General features: G+C 48.0%; 1 protein-coding gene across 2 annotated transcripts in view; it reads left to right on the top strand.

The window, feature by feature from the left end:
* The first annotated feature begins 1,264 nt into the window (after window positions 1–1,264).
* LOC147115828 (uncharacterized) overlaps window positions 1,265–18,475 on the top strand; it is a 124,391-nt gene continuing 107,180 nt past the window's right edge. The window contains exon 1 of one of the 2 annotated variants that reach the window (XM_085990423.1): window positions 1,265–1,441. In XM_085990423.1, the coding sequence (XP_085846549.1) occupies window positions 1,404–1,441 (38 nt within the window). In that variant the 5' untranslated portion in view covers window positions 1,265–1,403. The remainder of the gene's footprint in view (window positions 1,442–18,475) is intronic. The other variant, XM_085990422.1, reaches the window with a different exon arrangement.

Here is an 18,475-nt window from a genome sequence, read left to right on the forward strand (position 1 = left end):
GAGGAAGCATTATATCACTGATGGCCTTCTTCAGTCTGAGACGTGTAGAGGGGGATTGCACAACTGATTTTTGCTATTCCCTGGCCCTTTGTTACAATCTGTAAATCTGAGACTGCAAAGCAACAGTAGAACAGAGGAAGAATCATTTATTTTCCCAATTATATAATTTTGAGTTTGTTCCAAGTTTCTGAGCATCAGTTTCTCCTCCTTTCCAGTTTACTTCCTTTGTTTAACATTTTTAGGTATGGGAATTTGAGGAGAAGTGTTGACAAGGTGGCAATGCTTTGTCATTCATCTTCTAACAAAAAACATTACTGATCAATACAAGTAGGTTACTTAAAGGAAACTAATAATCGAAGAAAAAGGGTTTCGACCAGAAACGTCAACTCTAATTTCTCTCCACGGATGTTGCCTGGCCTGCTGAGTTTTTCCAGCATTTTCTGTTGTTATTTCGCATTTCCAGCATCTGCAGTATTTTGCTATCGTAATAATCGAAGAGCCCTTTTATAAACTTTATATGGCTTTCCCACGATGATTCCGACCTCATATTACGTCACACTTTTTATTTTGATCTATTTAGTGGCCTGTGTGTTGAAGTTTTTCGGTGCCTCCACCGCACACAATTCGGGCAGTAAAAGGGAGAGATGTTGACCTGGTGTGTGTCCCTGTTACTGCACCTCTGGAAACAACGATAGACGCCATCGCAGGTCATCCTGTCCTAATTTGAATTAAAAGTGTTGGCAGGCGGGCTTTTACAAATGCTCTGGAAAATAATTACTGTCCATTACAAAGTCCATTGTAACCGTTCCCGTTTAAAAAGATGTAGCGGCAGCATTTGTTTTGTTTTTAATTAGCTTATTATATAAAGTGATATCCAATCTTCGTGGAAAAGCATCTGGAAAACCTTCATGTTGAAACACTCGGTTGTGGTGTAATTGTGGTAAAAACAAAACTTGGCTCCTCTCCCTTCGCAAAAAAAAAGATTCGCAAAAAGACATTTTATGAAGACAGTGTCAGTAGCTCTTCACCAGCTGGGTCTTTGGTGACTGCCGGCACAGAACACAACTTACATTTACAGTAGTTAAACTTGTTCTACACCTAAAGCACTGCACTCACAAGTCTCATTCTTCTCACAGCTCAGTATTCACTCTCCGCTCTCATTGTACTCACAGCCGTTTCCTTGTATTCACTCGGAACGCTGGCTGAGTTCCAGTTCGCCGTTCATTAACCCTGCTTCCTGTCCATTCAAGAAAAGCTCTCATTGCCTGTATTGCTTTCTCTGTCCCCTCCGCATCACTTTCTGCGGTTTCAATTGTCCTCACTGGAGGAGGAGTCTTCGTTCCCGCCACCCCCTTTTAAAATCATAAGCACCGAGTGCTATCTTATGCATTTAATGGATAGAAATGGTTGCAGACTGCTCAGTTGAAGAAATGCAAGCCAGGTCAGTGGAGACTTAGTTTAACATATACTACAAGAGAAATTCCAGGTGCTTGTGTGTGTGTATAATGCGATGATCATAACAAGCCGTTGAATATAGTTGGGTTTACAATTATAACAGCACATGCCTGATTACAGTAAAATATTCATAAAGGCTGTTGTAAATGTGGATATTTTAGGGGGGTTGCAGAAGTGTTTTCCTCTTTGTTTGCGTGGCTAAGTTCCTGTAGCTGTGGAAGCCGGGTCCCATTGTTATTGTTTTGGAGATTGAACGAGTAACGTGGTGCTGTGCACTGTCCTTGGCGCCATGTTTTTGGAACAAAGACTTATTATTAATGCAACAATCGGAGGTCGTAACCAGCAAACTCCACACTTAAAGCAACCCTTGTGAATTTTACAATCAGAGTATCTGCATTTCTTTCTGCGAAAACACCTCCGGGTCTCCCAGGAAAAAGGTCCGTTGTGTGTATTGTTCGGAAGCTCACCTGTGGAACAGGTGATGTGCTTTTTATTTACAGCAAACAGTGGAGACTGGCGGCTGAGCCACACGGTGGGCAGAGGCTGCAGCGCCCCATCTGTGCCTGGACACAGGGCGCGTGTTTCTCTCACCTGGATACATCTGGAGAAATGTAACTCCGGCTCCCGGAATCCCGTGAATGCAAATTAATAGCTACATTTTAGAACGTGCTGCAAATATTTGGTATTCGCGAAATTCCCTCTCTACCTGGGAAAACAAGTATTTTGTGAGTTGTAGTTAGATCAACGATTGGCAGGAATACTCATTTGCACAGATGGACAGGTGCCAATAGATCACCATAGAAATAATCAAAGATACTGTACATGTTTAAACCTGGCCAATGACGTACCTGTAATTGAAGCAGTTGTTAGTTTTCCCTTTACATTACCTGCCAGGGGTTGATTTCAGGGTGCTGCGAAGGGAATCCTGCAGATTGCAGACTTGCTGCTTTTCAACGTTGAAGTCAGTAACGAACGACTGAAGAACACGCCACTGCAAATCTCAATTTACAAATAAAACACATTGCAGCAAGAGTATAAGTTTTATTCAATCGAAAGTGATAGTACAGAAACAAATGTTTGCGTGGGTTTACTCCGGGTGCTCCGGTTTCCTCCCACAGTCCAAAGATGTGCAGGTTAGGTTGATTGGCTATGATAAATTAACCCTTAGTGTTAGGGGGATTAAATACGTGGGGTTACGGGGATAGGGTGGGATATGTGTTGGTGTAGGGGTTACGGGGATCGGGTGGGATATGTGTCGGTGCAGGCTCGATGGGCCGAAATGGCCTCTATCTGCACTGTGGGGTTTCTGTGATTCTGTGAACTGGCCCATAACCAGAGTAGCTGGGGTGCTTATCGCTGGTGTTTTTGATTTTCTGTACTGGAACCGCACCTTCCAGAGTAGTGAGTTCGCCAGTTGGTGCTTATTTACCATGAATGATACTGCATTTCAGTTCTGGAAATTATAAGAAACGACGACAGTGCTTTCAATAATAATAATAAACAAATATGCTCATATAATACCCTCAGGAGGGGCACGAGATCGATACCTAGTTTGAAGGTCCTTAGTTACCACGAGACTGAGAGAGCTGGAGCTTCTTACTCTAGAAAAGGAGACTTGGAGAAGATTTGATTGAGGTCTTTCAAATAATGAAAGGATTAGCTTTGGTCCATGTGGATAGGCTAGTTGATTTAGATAGGTTAGGGAGAACCAGAGGGAGTGAGTATAAATTACATAAGCAAAGAACTAGGCGAGATGTCAGGAGGTACTGTACTTTCCACAGAGTTGCCGGCTCATGCAGTGAGTGCGGATTTGCTGCACACATTTAAAAGGGAGCTGGTGTAGTTCCTAACTGTGGACTACATCACTATGTATAAAATGTAGGTGAGATATTGCTGGATGTATCCCCAGTCACTGGCATCTCCTGGAAATCGTTTGATTGCCTTTGGGGGTCAGAGAAGAATTTCCAAGTTTTTTCTTTCTCTGCATTTTTGCATCTCAGGCGATTGTGTGGTTGGCTGGTGAGGGTGAGGGTGAGGGTGGATGGCAGTCATGGTTTGCAGAAGTTCCACCATGAAAGTATGGGGCAGGCTTGACAGACCAGCAGATCCTTTCTTGTTTGTTGTTTTCATATGTTCCTATTACAGGAACACTGACAAACATCAGAGCAATTTTTAAAATGCGCTGTACAAACTGTGCAATGTAAAGCTCAGTCATTTTGTAAATTATTTAGTGAGGTTTGCTTCTTGCTGATAGCATATTTTCCATAAGATTTTCTATTCTCTTTAGTGCAGGGAAAATTTCAATCTGGGCATCTGCTTAGTTGTCAGCTACTTCATCAGCAATTGCAGAGAATTAGACACCAAGGTGGTGCCTGGATCCTTTACCTCCGTTTGCTCACTAGAAATACTTGTGTGAGCGTCTTCCTCACTCTCATTCCCATTAGCAGCTTCCATCACAATGTCAGCAATTTTGTGTTGGCCAGCAATCTGGATGCCAGCACTTCCTTATCAACACCAGGAATACAACCATCCGAGAACTCTGCATTGCTCCAAATTCTGGCCTCTTGTGAATCCCCCACTTCTTTCACCCCACCATTGGTGGCCATGCCTTCAGCCGTCTAGGCCCTAAGCTTTGGAATTCCCTCCTTAAACCTTGCCACCTCTCAACCTCACCTTCTTTAAGACACTCTTTTAAACCTACTTCTTTGACCAAGCATTTAATCACCCATCCAGTGCCTCCTCCTTTGCCTTGATCTCAATTTTTATCTCATTACGCTCCTGTGAAGTGCATTGGAATTAAGTTAAAGGTGTTATATATATGCAAGTTGTTGTTGATGACAATGGATTCAAAGCTCATGTCTATGGCAGTTGCAACAGAGAACATATTTGCGGAAAGAGGTTCACTGCTTTAGAGTGGGCTGTTGGTCCCTGTGTGGATCCTTGGCTGTATCAGATTAGGTTGCTTCCTCTGCTAGTGGGAAGAATTTGCAGTGCCAAAATAAGTTGGCAATGGGTTCTGCTTTCAGCTCCTCACACAATGAAGGATTATATAAATTGCCTGCAGACCATCTGCTGTAAATGACATGCCAGCATCATGCATGCCATCATTTTACACATCACATTTCTTATAGTACTGTTTCATAACATAAATCACTCCAGCCTCCATTGACTGTATCACAGAGGCGGTGTTTGATGGCAGAAATATTAAGTCCATTGCATTTAGATGAGCCCCACAGTGGCTTGGTAATACCAGCACTGACCGATCTGGTCGAGTCCTGAAGGATATAGCTACAAGACTGGACCTGTGTCAGGTGGTACGGGAACCAAAACGAGGAAGTAACTTACTTGACCTTCTCCTCACCAACCTACATGTCACAGACAGGCTTGCCCATGATAATATTGATATACGCAACCACTGCACAGTCCTTGTGAAGACAGAGTCTTGTCTCCACAATGAGACATCTTGCATCGTTTAGTTTGGCACTACCACTGTGATAAGTGGAACAGACTAAGGAAAGATCTAGCAACCCAAAACTGGGCATCCTTGAGGCAGCGTGGGCTATCAGTAGCACCAGAATTGTATACTACCACAATCTGTAACTTCATGGTCTGGCACATGCCTCACTTTTTGATCACCATTAAGCCAGGAGACCAACCCTGGTTTAAAACGGAATATAGTTAAGCATGCCAGAAGCAGCACCAGGCATACCTTAGAGTTAGGAATTAACCGAGTGAAGTGATTGCACAGGGCTACCTGCATGCTAAACACCAAAAGTAACAGCCTATAGACAAAGTTAATCAGTCCCACAACCAACAGATCAGAGCAAAACTCTGTAGCCCTACCACATCCAGTCGAGAATGGTGGTGGACAGCCAGGCAACTAACAGGAAGTGGAGGCTTGATGAACATCCCTATCCTCAATCATGATGGAGCCCAGCATATGACAAGGTTGAAATCTTTGCAAGTGGTTTTAGTCAAAAGTATTGAGTGGATGATTCTAATTGGCATCCTCCTAAGGTCTCTGCAGATAGCATAGATACCAGTGTCCAGCCAATTTGGTTCACTCCACATGACATTAAGAAGTGGCTGAGTGCACTGGACACAGCAAAGGCTGTAGGCCCTAACAACAACTCGTATGTAGTGATGAAGACCTCTGCACTAGAGCTAGCTGTTCCCCGAGCCAAGCTGTTCCAATACAACGATGACATTGGCATCTACCTGACAATGTGGAAGATTGGCCAGATAACCACAAAAAACAAGATAAAAGTAACATGGCCAATAACCACCCTATCCGCCTCCTTCCAATGATCAGTAAAGTGATGAAAGGAATTATCAATAGTGCCATCAAATGACACCTACTCAACAATAACCTGCTCAGTGACACTCAATTTGGGATCCGTCAGTAGCACTTGGCTCCAGACCTCATCACAGCCTTGTTCCAGAAAAGAAGGCCAGAGCTGAATAGGCAGCAAAGATGAGAGTAGCTGCCCTCAACATCAAGGCAGCATTTGACTGAGTATGGCACCAAGGTGTCCGAGCAAAATTGAAGTTAATGGGTGTCCCTCCAGTGGCTGGAGTCACACCAGATGTGATGGAAGATGGCTGTGGTTGTCAGAGGCCACCTATCACAGGCCCAGAATATAGAAACATAGAAGATAGGAGCAGGAGTAGGCCATTCGGCCCCTTGAGCCTGCTCCGCCATTCAATGCGATCATGGCTGATCATCCAAATTCAGTACCCGGTCCCTGCTTTCTCCCCATACCCTTTGATCCCTTTAGCCTTAAGAAATATATCCAACTCCTTCTTGAATATATTTAATGAATTGGCCTCAACTGCCTTCTGTGGTAGAGAATTCCACAGGTTCACCACTCTCTGGGTGAAGAAATTCCTCCTCATTTCTGTCCTAAATGGCCTACCCCTTATCCTTAGACTGTGACCCCTGGTTCTGGACTCCCCGACCATTGGGAACATCTTTCCTGCATCTAGTCTGTCCAGTCCTGTCAGAATTTTATAAGTTTCAATGCAGGAGTTCCTTGGGGAACTCTGCATGGCCCAACCATCTTCTGCTGCTTCATCAATGAACTTCCCTCCATAAGGTCAGGAGTGGGGCTGTTTGCTGACTATTCTACACTGTACAGCTCCATTCACAGCTCCTCTGATAATGAAGCAGCTCATGCCAGCCTATAGCAAGACCTGAACAACATCCAATGACAGATAATATTTATGCCACCTAAGTGCCAGGTAATAACCATCCCGAATAAGAGAAAGCCCAGGCATCTCCTTCCGATCTTCAATGGTACCACCATCATAGAATCCCCTATTATTAATACCCCAGGTCACTAACAACCAGAAGCTGAACTGGACCACTATATCAACACCGTGGTGTCAAGAGCAGTGCAGAGGCTGGGTAATCTGCAAGGTGTCGCTCAGCTTCTGACCCCACAAAGCCTCCCCACCATCTTCGAAGCTCAAGTCAGGATTGTGATAGAATACTCACCACTTGCCTGGATGGGTGCTGCTGCATCAACACTCAAGAAGCTTGATACCATCCAGGACAATCACTTAATTGGTACCCCACTATTAGACTGAATATCCACCCCCTTCAGCACCGCTGACATGTGGCTGGAGTTTGTACACCACAGCAATTTGACCAGGTTATTTGAACAGCACCTTGCTCTCCTGTACTGTCTACCACTGAGGAGGATAAAAGCAACAATGTCGTGGGAACAGCATTACCTCCAACTCACACACCATCCTGACTTTGACGCTCTTACTTCATCGTTGCTGGGTCAATATGCTGGAATTCTGTAGCTAACACTATTGTGGGAGCATTGTCATTACAAGGACTAGAGGTTGAAGCAGAAGGCCTACCAACATCTAGTATGATAGCAAAATACTGCGGATGCTGGAAATCTGAAATAACAACAGAAAATGCTGGAAAAACTCAGCAGGCCAGGCAACATCCGTGGAAAGAGAAATAGAGTCAACATTTCAGGTCGAACCCTTCATCAGGACTGAAAAAACACAGGAAATGAAACATTAAAAGGCCAGTTTGGGGGCTGGGAAATGGGGATGAAAGAACAAAAGAGAAGTGAAGAGACATTGGGCTCGATTTTAGTTCAGGTGCGGGGAATTGGCGGTTTCCCCGAATTTAGTGATTCCGACACGATTGTAAATGGGTCTGTGAGATTGATGCAATTTTAACTCAATTGGCCAATTGATTTCCAGCGTGTGGGAAGCCTTGGCAATTGAGTATTTCCAGTCAGAAAGTTGCAGAATATGACATCATCATTGCTGCTGCTTTTAAGGTCCACAGCAAGCCTTGCTTCCTCTGCAGGCTTCCAACCTTCAACATTAAGATGGCACAGGAGCCTGCAGGAGGAACGGCCAGCGGGAGGGCCAGATCTGCGCCCAAATTTGATGAGGCTTCACTACAGGCATTATTGGATGGTGCTAGGGCCCACAGGGAGGTCCTCTTCCCTTCTTCAGGGAGGAAGAGGTCTCCCAGCCAGACCAAGGCTGTGTGGCTACAGGTGGCAGGTCAAGTCAACTCCTTGGGGTTAACACGAAGAACGTGGTTGCAGTGCAGGAAAAGATTCCATGACCTTCTTCGCACTGGAAAAGTAAGTACTGTATGATGTTTCCATCACCCTCAATCTGATCCCCATTGCCTTTCCTCACCAGCACTCAGCTTTAGCAATCTCTTCCTGCACATCCCACTAGACACTCACATCCATGCACCCTTACCCATTCACTCTCTCTCTATGCTCACATTCACAGAACGATGCCACCATGCAGCCCTCACACTCCCTCTCACTCTGATTCTTTGAACACAACTGACAACACACAGGGAGGACCCTTGGTATTGCAACCTCACTCCATCTTTGCCTCCTTCTAAGTATCTATGCTATGCAATCTCTGCACTCACTCCTTCATTCTCACTCAACCTCCACTTGTCTCCCTCATTGCAGGAAAAGAGAGCTCACAACAGGAGAGAGCGAGCCAAGACAGGAGGAGGGCCGCCCTCATTAGCCCAGCTCACCCCCTGGGAGGAAGGCGTGCTGGAGATTGCCGGGGCTGACTGAGGTGTGGACGTTGGGGAAGGACAGGCAGGGGCATCCCCGCAAGCTGGTGACAGAATAGTTTTCCATCTCTCTCATTGGCATTGCATGAGTCGCTGATAATGATTCTGAAGCTACATCATATGGACTTATGATCATCTGCAAAATGCAATGTGCATGTAACCTTGCCATCACATCTCTAACTTTTTCCTTGACTCCCCCACAGGACCATTGAGAGCCCCTGTCCCCACGGTGCAGGAGGAAGAGCCTGAGCAGCTGCACTCCTCAGAGGAATCTGCAACCTCTGAGGGTGCAGCGTCATCAGAAATAAGCGCACCCAGCACCAGCGCAGACACTCACACCTCGGTGGGACCTTCGGGACATAGAGTAGAGTTGTCACCTGGTGTATCACAGCTCACAAGTGAGCATCAGCAGATTGTGGAGACAGGGACAGCAGTGGAGAGTCCTCGTTGGAGGGCGCAGGACTCTGCCAGCTCGGCTCAGCTGCATGTCGACCCTCTGCCTCTGGGTCCATCCGTAAGATCAGAGGTGATGGAACTCCAGGCACAGATGCAGGAGTCTCTGGCAGGTTTTGACTCTAGGGTCGCTGCGAGTGTGGAGCGAATGGAGGAGCCCGTTGCGAACATGAGCAGAGCCTTTGTGGAGTCATTGGTGCATGAACGCATCAACACGGAAAGGATGGCTACCTACGTGGAAATGATTGCTGCCTCCGTGGTAAGGCTGGCTACAGTAGAGGAGAGGAGGGCTACGGCCATGGAGGAGGTTAGTCACCAGGGTATGGAAAACATGGTGAGTGTTCAGAATAGAATGACATCTCTTGAGGAGCGATGGGCATCTATTGAACAGAGAAACCAGACCTTCATGGAAGTCCTTCTGAGTAGGACTGCCATTGCAGATACATGTCCCCATGGCCCCCCTGATGTGCAGCAAGGTGCTCTCAAGCCACTTGAAGGCACTGAGGGGGACCTGACCCATGAGAGGGAGGTTGGTGGCAGCCCTCAAGGAAGTGGGGGCTCCTCTCCAAGTGCTCACACTTCCATGCCACTGCTGAGCCCTCGGTCAGAGCCCCGCCGGAGTACGCACCCAACGGAGATAGAGGTCCCAACCCCTGCACAGCCGCAGGAGCACTCGCCATCCCAGAGGATGCCCGCCAAAGGTGTCGAGACAGGAGCAACAGGAAAGTGAGCAAGGGGCCTCCACATCTGCTGAAGTCACAGGGGAACCACTACGTAGGAGCACGCGTAAGAGGAAAATAAAGCACTAATAGTCACAAGGATAGTCATTTGGTGAAATGTGTTTATTTTTAAAATGCCATCAGTTGGTTATTGTAAATAAAATTTCTGATGGCAACTTCTGCAGTTGTGGCGTGTGTCATTTCGCGAATGGGGCTGGAGATCCTCTAATGCCAAGAGGGGAAGGAAAAAAAGGCCTCCCATGCTTCTGGTAGGTGCCTCAGTTGAGGAAACGCTGAGTGAAGGTGGCGAGAGGGGTCTCGCAGGAGGTCATACTGGAGATGGGTGTCAGGCTCCAAACTTCCACAGCTGTGGTTATGCCTTCTAAAAGTTCCCCCAGACCTGAGACAACAAAGTCCTGCCACGTGCAAATGATGACTGATCAAATATCCTCTTTAATGTTGGACCTGCAGCTGATAGTCAGCAAGCCAACAGTGTTCATGCCAGGTTTCACAGGCGTCATCCCCACCAGGCGCGTTTTGCGTGGGAAAAGGGTTAAACAGGCAAGGGCCTATGGGATTATAAAGGCCAATCAGTGCTGTTTAAGGGCCCTAAAGACCAGTCCCGTCAGTTGCAGGCGGGACTGATTCGGCTCAATCAGGCACACCTAGGTTAAAATGGCGTGGAGGCGGGAACCAGGCGGGGGGGCGTTGCAACCCCTAGGTTTTGCGATTTTAACCCCCCGCACGCCTAAAAGCCCGCCTCACGGCCCAATGAAAATCAAGGCCATTAAGAGGTATTCAAAACGAGACGAGATAATGATAGGACTAGCAAAGAGACAAAAGACGGCCCTAGATTATGTGTGAAATGCGCGGCAGAATGAGAGACAGCGGCCTTTTAATCTGTTTCATTTCCTCTGTTTTTTCAGTCCTGACAAAGGGTTTCGACCTGAAACGTTGGGCAGGATTTTAACTCAGCCGTGCAGCGGGCTTTGAAGCATGTGGGGGGTTAAAATCGCAAAACCTGGGGGTCGGGACCCCCCCCCCCCCCCGCCTGGAACCCGACCCCGAGCCATTTTAACCCAGGCGTGTCTGATGGTCCCGAATCAGTCCCGCCTCCAACAGGCGGGACTGGTCTTTAAGGCCCTTAATCAGCAATAATTGGCCTTAATAATCCCATTTTAACAGGCCCTTGCATTTTTAACCCTTTTCCCACGTAAAACACGCCTGGTGGGGATCACGCATGTGAAACCTGGCATGAACACTATTGGCTTGCTGACTATCAGCTGCAGGTCAACCATTAAAGAGGAGATTTGATCAGTCATCATTTGTAGGTGGCAGGACTTTGTTGTTTCAGTCCTGGGGCAACTTTTACCAGGCTTAACCACACCTGTGGAAGGTTGGAACCTCACACACATCTCCAGTGTGACCTCCTGTGAAACCCCGCTCGCCACCTTCACTCAGCGCTTCCTCAACGGAGGCATATACCAGAAACATGGGAGCCATTTATTTCCTTCCCTTCTGGGCATTAGATGAGCTCGAACACCAGCCGCGGCACCAGCAGAACCAGGAACAACATCAGCAGCAACAGGAGCGCCAGGCTGCTGCTCACCCACCTGAAGCTGCACAGGCCAGAAGGGGCCAGTGCTTGGAAGTGGCTTGAGAGCACCTTGCTGCATATCAGGGGACCATGGGGACCTGTATCTGCACTGGCAGTCCTACTCAGAAGGACTTCCATGAAGGTCTGGTTTCTCTGTTCAATAGATGCCCATCGCTCCTCAAGAGATGTCATTCTATTATGAACACTCACCATGTTTTCCATACCCTGGCGACTTTTCTCCTCCATGGAGGTTGCCATCCTTTCCATGGTGATGCGTTCATGCGCCAATGACTCCACAAAGGCTCTGCTCATGTTCGCTATGGACTCCTCAATTCACTCCACACTCACATCGACCCTGGAGACAAAACCTGCCAGAGACTCCTGCATCTGTTCCTGGAGTTCCAGCCCCGCTGATCTTATGGATAGACCCAGAGGCAGAGGGTTGACATGCAGCTGAGCTGAGCTGGCAGAGTCCTGCGCCCGCCGACGAGAACTCTCCCCTGCTGTCCCTGTCTCCACAATCTGCTGATGCTCACTTGTGAGCTGTGATACACCAGGTGACAACACTACTCTATGTCCCGAAGGTCCCACCAAGCTGTGAGTGTCTGCGCTGGTGCTAGGTGCGCTGAATTCTGCTGATGCTGCGCCCTCAGAAGTTGCAGATTCCTCTGAGGAGTCTGGCTGCTCAGGCTCTTCCTCCTGGACAGTGGGGATGGGGGCTCTCGATGGTCCTTTGGGGGAGTAAAGGAAAGAGTTAGAGATGTGAGGTCAAGGTTACATGCACATTGCATATTGCAGATGATTATAGGTTCATCTGTTATAGCTTCAGAATCATTATCAACGACTTATGCAATGTCAATGAGAGAGATGGAAAACTATTCTGTCACCAGCTTGCTGTGATGCACCCATCTGTCCGTCCCCCACTTGCGCCTCATCCTCCAATCCTACGATCTCCAGTACCGCCTCCTCCCAGGGGGTGAGGTGGGCTACTGATGGTGTCCCTCCTCCTGTTCTCGCTCGTTCTCTTTTATTGTGAGCTCTCTTTTCCTGCAATGAGGGAGACAAGTGGAGTTTGAGTGAGAATGAAGGAGTGAGTGTAGAGAATCCATAGCATAGATGCTTAGAAGGAGACAAAGATGGAGTGAGGTGGCAAGACCAAGGGCCCTCCCTGTGTGTTGTCAGTTGTTTTCACAGCATCACAGTGATAGGGAGTGTGAGGGCTGCATAGTCGAATAGTTAGGTGAATGTGAGCATAGAGAGAGAGGGAATGGGTAAGGGTGCATGGATGTCAGTGTCAAGTGGGATGTGGAGGAAGAGATTGCTAAAGCTGAGTGCTGGTGAGGAGAGGCAATGGAGATCAGATTGAGAGTGATGGGAACTTCATACTCACTTTTCCAGTGTGCTGAAGGTCATGAAATCTCTTCCTGCAGTGTATCCAGGTTCTGCGGTTAGCCGATAAAGAGTTGACCTCCTCTGCCACTTGCAGCCACGCAGCCTTTGTCTGCTGGGGAGGCATCTTCCTCGCTGATGAAGGGAAGAGCACCTCCTTGTGAGCTCTTGCTCCCTCCACTAAAGCCTGCAGGGCAATGTCGTCAAAACGGGGTGCAAACCTCGGTCTTTCTCTTGCCATTCTGCTTCCAGCTCAGTGTATCAGCAAATGCCAAAAGGTTGGCAGCCTGCAGAAGAAGCAAGGCTTGTTGCAGACCCTAAAAGCAGCAGCAATAATGACGTCATATTATGCGACTTTCTGACTGGAAATACTCATTTGCCAAGGGTTCCTACACGTTGGAAATCAGTTGGCCAATTGAGTTAAAATTGCATCAATCTCACACACCCATTTAGATTCATGTGGGAAACACCAAATTCGGGGAACCGACAATTCCCCGCACCCGAGTTAAAATCGACCCCGTTGACTCTATTTCTCTCTCCACGAATGTTGCCTGGCCTGCTGAGTTTTTCCAGCATTTTCTGTTGTTATATCGGCCTACCAACATCTCCTCAGGGCAACTAATGCTGGGCAATAAATGGAGCCTTGCCAGTGCAACCATATGCTGAGAATAAATAAAAAAATAATTTTGCGAAGGCAACTTTTCTGCCTTCGGATGCCTTTGGTCAAAATGACACAGCCACTTCTCAAAAGGAGTCATCAGTCATTCGTACCTTTTTGCTGTTTCTGTAGGTTACATGCCCAATCACCAGCAGGCTTTTACTTACGGTAGCACAAACTATGATGATAAATCACTTGGCATTTTTCCCATCTGAGGATTTTTCATTGCTGAAAGCTGGTCTTCTGGTTTGGTGAGCCTTGTAAAAAGGACACTTTTGTCAGCATTAAGAATTGTGGACTTGTAACTGCCCACATGGCAAAAACCGGGCTGAGGGGAAGTTAAAATTGCCCGTGGGACTTAACCGCTGAGGTCCCGCTGTCTTCCCATGGGTTACGATTTTAACCTGCTCTGCTGAGCAGGTGAGTGGGGCAATCCATCAGAAACCAACGGGTTCCTTCTTGAAATATGCCAATCGGACTCTAATGATGTCATTATGGCCTGACTGCACTTTTAACAGGAGGCTTGCATGAGGAAGCGGTTGCCCTGCTTTGGGCTTTCCCCCTCCAACCAAGTGGTTTACCCGAAGCCCCTCTCAACCACTTAACTAATTGCCGAGGACCCTGGAGGCCTCCTGCACCTGACATTCCATTTTCGCCAGCTGCCATTTTCCGCCGGTTTCAAAAGTATGGGGAGAGAGTGAGATTAATTCCAGATTGCTCTAACAAAGATTCGGCACATAAATGATGGGCCAAATGGTCTTCCACTGTGTTGTAAACGCCTATGGTTCAAGGGCTCTATAAACACTCGCTGCTGAGGCAAATTGAAGTGCTCCCCACCACGACCACCTCTGCCAAGTTGACTGCTTCAGCTTCCTGATCAGTATGGCTCTGAACCCAACTTTCACACAGTCTATCATTTAGAGGAAGGGATGCAAACAGCTTTCAATGAAAAAGAATATATGACCATGCAGGAAGTTAAGACTCTGCCAATAATGTGTCCATTAACTTGTAGAAATAAAATTGCAGCTGAGCACTTACCCTCTCTAAACTTTTGTTTTGAATTCTGCTGCGTGAAACCACAAAATTGAAGGATTTTTTATTTATGTATATGCAGTGCTTCAAGCAAAGTATATTCCTCAATTAACAAATTTTCAGTTTTGCTACAAATGAATAAAAAATGGCTGCCATCAAAAGCAATAATTGTGTTCTCACAGCACTTAATGCTTGTGTCTTTAACAAGTAGACTGAAGATAGACATGAGCAAACTTTCTTTCTATTATGTAAAGCCTCTGCTACGTTTAGTAAAAGACAAGTGTTTGACTTCAAAAATTATATTTGAACTTGGGTGATTCAGGTTTCATATGGACATAATACTGGATTGGAAAACTGCCAAACCTATCAGCATACACACTGTACAAATTTAATATCGGCGCTGGTTACCATTAAGTGCCTTGTACATATTTGTCTTATTAAAGCTGAAAGGTCTCTACCGCTAAATGTCAGAAATGGAGCTGCACAGTACTTTTTTTAATGCTTAGAGTGCCACTTACAATCCTAGGTTTTATATACTGAAAACTGGCTTTTGTGAGTTTGCATTTCAGGAATTTGCAAGGAATTTGTTTATGAGTGTATCCTTTTATAGTTTTTGTTCATGAGTTGTATGGATTCTGTGCTACTGAAAAGGCTCAGTGGCTTGGTCACTTTAGCAATTTTGAGCAGCAGCAGCAATTTGACTCTTGGGAGGGGGCAACAGAATTCCCGATGTTAGATCCGTGTATTTTGATGTTGTGTGTCCTTAAATAACTAGACACAAGACTGCAGGGAACAATCAACAGGTATTTACTGGATGAGGGTTACTCTAAAACTAAATGTACAGATCCCTACTCAGGGTTTATATACAGGTGTGGTCGCTGCCGGTACTACAGTATACAGGAGCTGTAAAAAGTAGTTCTCCCCTTAAAGGTACATACACTACAATTCCTCCCCTTTTAGATTGACAGTACCATAGCATTCATTTAACAATTAACACTTTTAACATGCACATTAACTGAAAATAGTCCATTTATAAATTCAGTCTTTCGGGCGGCTTCCTGATCCTTTCTGGATAGCGCCTTTCCTGAGTGTCTTGTTCTTGGTGCGGAGGCCCCCTGTCGTCAGTTGGTTCATCAGCTTCCGATGCTACTGTTTCTGGGGTAGATGCTAACTGTATGTCGGGTTCATCATCAGGTGCGCGAGGCATGGGGTTGACTCGTTCCTGTGACTCTAGGATCTGGTCGACATGGCGTCTCACAATGTTCTCCCCAACATCCACTGTGTACATTAGCGGCCCCTGCCGTGTGCATATCGTTCCTGGTTGCCATTTCTCTGTTCGGTAGTCGCGGGCCAAGACTGGTTGCCCTACATTGAAGCTCCTTGTCGGCTTCTCATTGATGTGCTGGAATTGCTTATTCTCAACATCTCTTCGTACATTTGGTCTGAGCAAATCCAGACGAGATCTCAACCTTCAGTTAAAGAACATCATGGCCGGGGTCTGGTTGGTGACTGCATGTGTCACATTTCTGTAGGCTAACAGGAAATTGTCCACCTTATGCTGCAGTGGAATGTCGTCATCGCACATGGCCCTTACTGCTTTCTTAAAGGTTTGTACGAACCTCTCAGCCAATCCATTTGTGGCTGGATGATACGGGGCGGATGTGTAATGCCTTACCCCATTCCTTTTCATGAATCTTCGAAACTCTTCGGACACAAACTGTGGTCCGTTATCAGAGCAAATCTGCTCTGGCAAGCCGTTCCTGGCAAATATGGTCCGTAGGACTGCAATAGTTTTCTCCGTGGTGGTGGACGACATTTTGATCACCTCAGGCCATTTCGAGTGCGCATCCACGGCTATTAGAAACATTGAGTCCATGAATGGACCAGCAAAATCAATATGCACCCGTTGCCATGGAGATGAGGGCCACTCCCATGGGTGTAGAGGGGCATGTGGTGGTGCATTTTGGACCTTCTGGCATCCTGAGCAGCTCTTTGTCATGTCCTCGATTTGCTGATCGATCCCCTGCCACCACACATAAGCCCTAGCAAGGCTTTTCATTTTCACCCCTCCCAGATGGCCTTTGTGAAGCTCATTGAGCACTCTCTCCCTTAACTTGGGTGGAATTACCACTCGGGATCCACACATCAAGGTTCCCTGGCATACTGACAGCTGTTCTCTTCTGGATGAGAATGCTGGCAACAGTGAGTCGCCATGTTTTGGCCATCCCTTCACCGTCAAGTCATATACCCGAGACAGTGTCAGGTCATTTCGGGTCTCCTTCTCTATATCAGCTCCCCCCCCAGTCGCTCTCTCTCTTCCCCCCCAGTCGCTCTCTCTCTTCCCCCCCGTCGCTCTCTCTCTTCCCCCCCAGTCGCTCTCTCTCTTCCCCCCCAGTCGCTCTCTCTCTTCCCCCCCAGTCGCTCTCTCTCTTCCCCCCCAGTTGCTCTCTCTCTTCCCCCCCAGTCACTCTCTCGTCCCCCCCGTCACTCTCTCTCTTCCCCCCCAGTCGCTCTCTCTCTTCCCCCCCAGTCGCTCTCTCTCTTCCCCCCCCCAGTCGCTCTCTCTCTTCCCCCCCAGTCGCTCTCTCTCTCTCTTCCCCCCCAGTCGCTCTCTCTCTCTCTTCCCCCCCAGTCACTCTCTCTCTCTCTTCCAACAACAACATACCCTCAAAAAAGCCTCGGCACCGCCGGGCACTCCAGCTAGTATATATAAAGCGGTCGATCTGTCTGTCTATCCTTCCGTCTGTCTGTCTGTCCGGCTATACACTCTAAAGTTATAGAGCGTACCTACACGTGCGTTACATGAAAAGAAAGCTTACGATTCCAGAACAGTCATAAGTGTATTTACGTTTCGGCGAGACAAAAATTGCATCCGCGGTATCCAAAAAACGTTCAAAATTCCGCTCATTACCCGCTCATTATCATAGAGTGACATTAAGGTCGACCAATCGTACGGTCGAGCAACCCGACGGTCCACCAATCGCTGCGTGGCAGGGGTGGGTTCGTCACGCATGCAGGCGGGCCCTCCTAGAGTCGAGTGACAGGACGATTGACCAATCGGTGTGTGTGTGGGCGGGCCTTATCGTTCTGAACTGAGGTGAGTGGCTGCCATCTTGCTTCCATTCTTTTTCCCGCTTTCTGCGTGTTTCTTTTCAAATCTACATTTCCAGCAAAAAAAATTGCTTTTATTAAATTGTTTAAAAAAAAAGTTCATTCATTTGTAAATATTTTCTCTAACCTGATGATTCTTTTTCCTACCTTTCCCCGTTTTTGTAAGGCCTCAAAGCCTGGGCCTCTCCTGCCCAGCCACGCCCAAGCTAGGTAATTGTCCCACGGCTTCTGGTAAGCTCCTCCCCACCCAGTCCCCCCCATCACGTTTCCCGGGGCAACGGCGTCGGCCGCGAGGGTCACGGGACATGCACAGGGTGCGCGCGCAGCAGGTGACGCACAGAGCGTGGGAAGCCAGCAGCTGAGATGCGGCGTCTCTCTCTCTTCCCCGCTCGGCGGTCTTGAAGCTGCTCGGGCTGGGGGGCGGGGCTCAGAGAGCGGGGCTCTCGGGAGTGCGGGGCGGCTGGGGCTCGGAGAGCGGGGCGGGGCGGCCGGGGCTCGGAGAGTTGCGGTCACCGTGGGGCTCGGGCTCAGCTGATTGGGCGCTCATCAGGGGTCGGCCCGCAACACATCGACCGGAGGAGCGGCGGCTCTCTCTCTCCTTTCCCCCCCGCAGCCCGAGAGCCCGACCCAAAGCCACCAAGTGAGCAGCTGCGGCGGTCCGTGCCGGGAGCCGCCGCGCGCAAAACTTCCCCGCGGCGTGAACAACCCCGCCCCAGAGCCCGACCCAAAGCCACCAGGTGACCGGCCGCGGCGGTCCGTAGCGGCCCACTCTCTCTCACTCTCTCTCTCTCACACACTCCCAGTCAGCACCAACCAGATTGCTTGCCGCCATCTTTGATCATGGCAGCACTTCAATGTGGGGAAGCAACAGCGCCATATTTGATCCTGGCGGCACAACAATTTCCTCCCCTTCCTCCCCTTCCCCTTCCTCCCCTTCCCCCCAGTCGCTCTCTCTCTTCCCCCCAGTCGCTCTCTCT

The sequence above is a fragment of the Somniosus microcephalus genome, chromosome 6 (assembly GCF_052327205.1).
Source record: "Somniosus microcephalus isolate GS21.2 chromosome 6, FLI_Smic_1.0, whole genome shotgun sequence".
NCBI classification, from domain to species: Eukaryota; Metazoa; Chordata; class Chondrichthyes; order Squaliformes; family Somniosidae; genus Somniosus; species Somniosus microcephalus.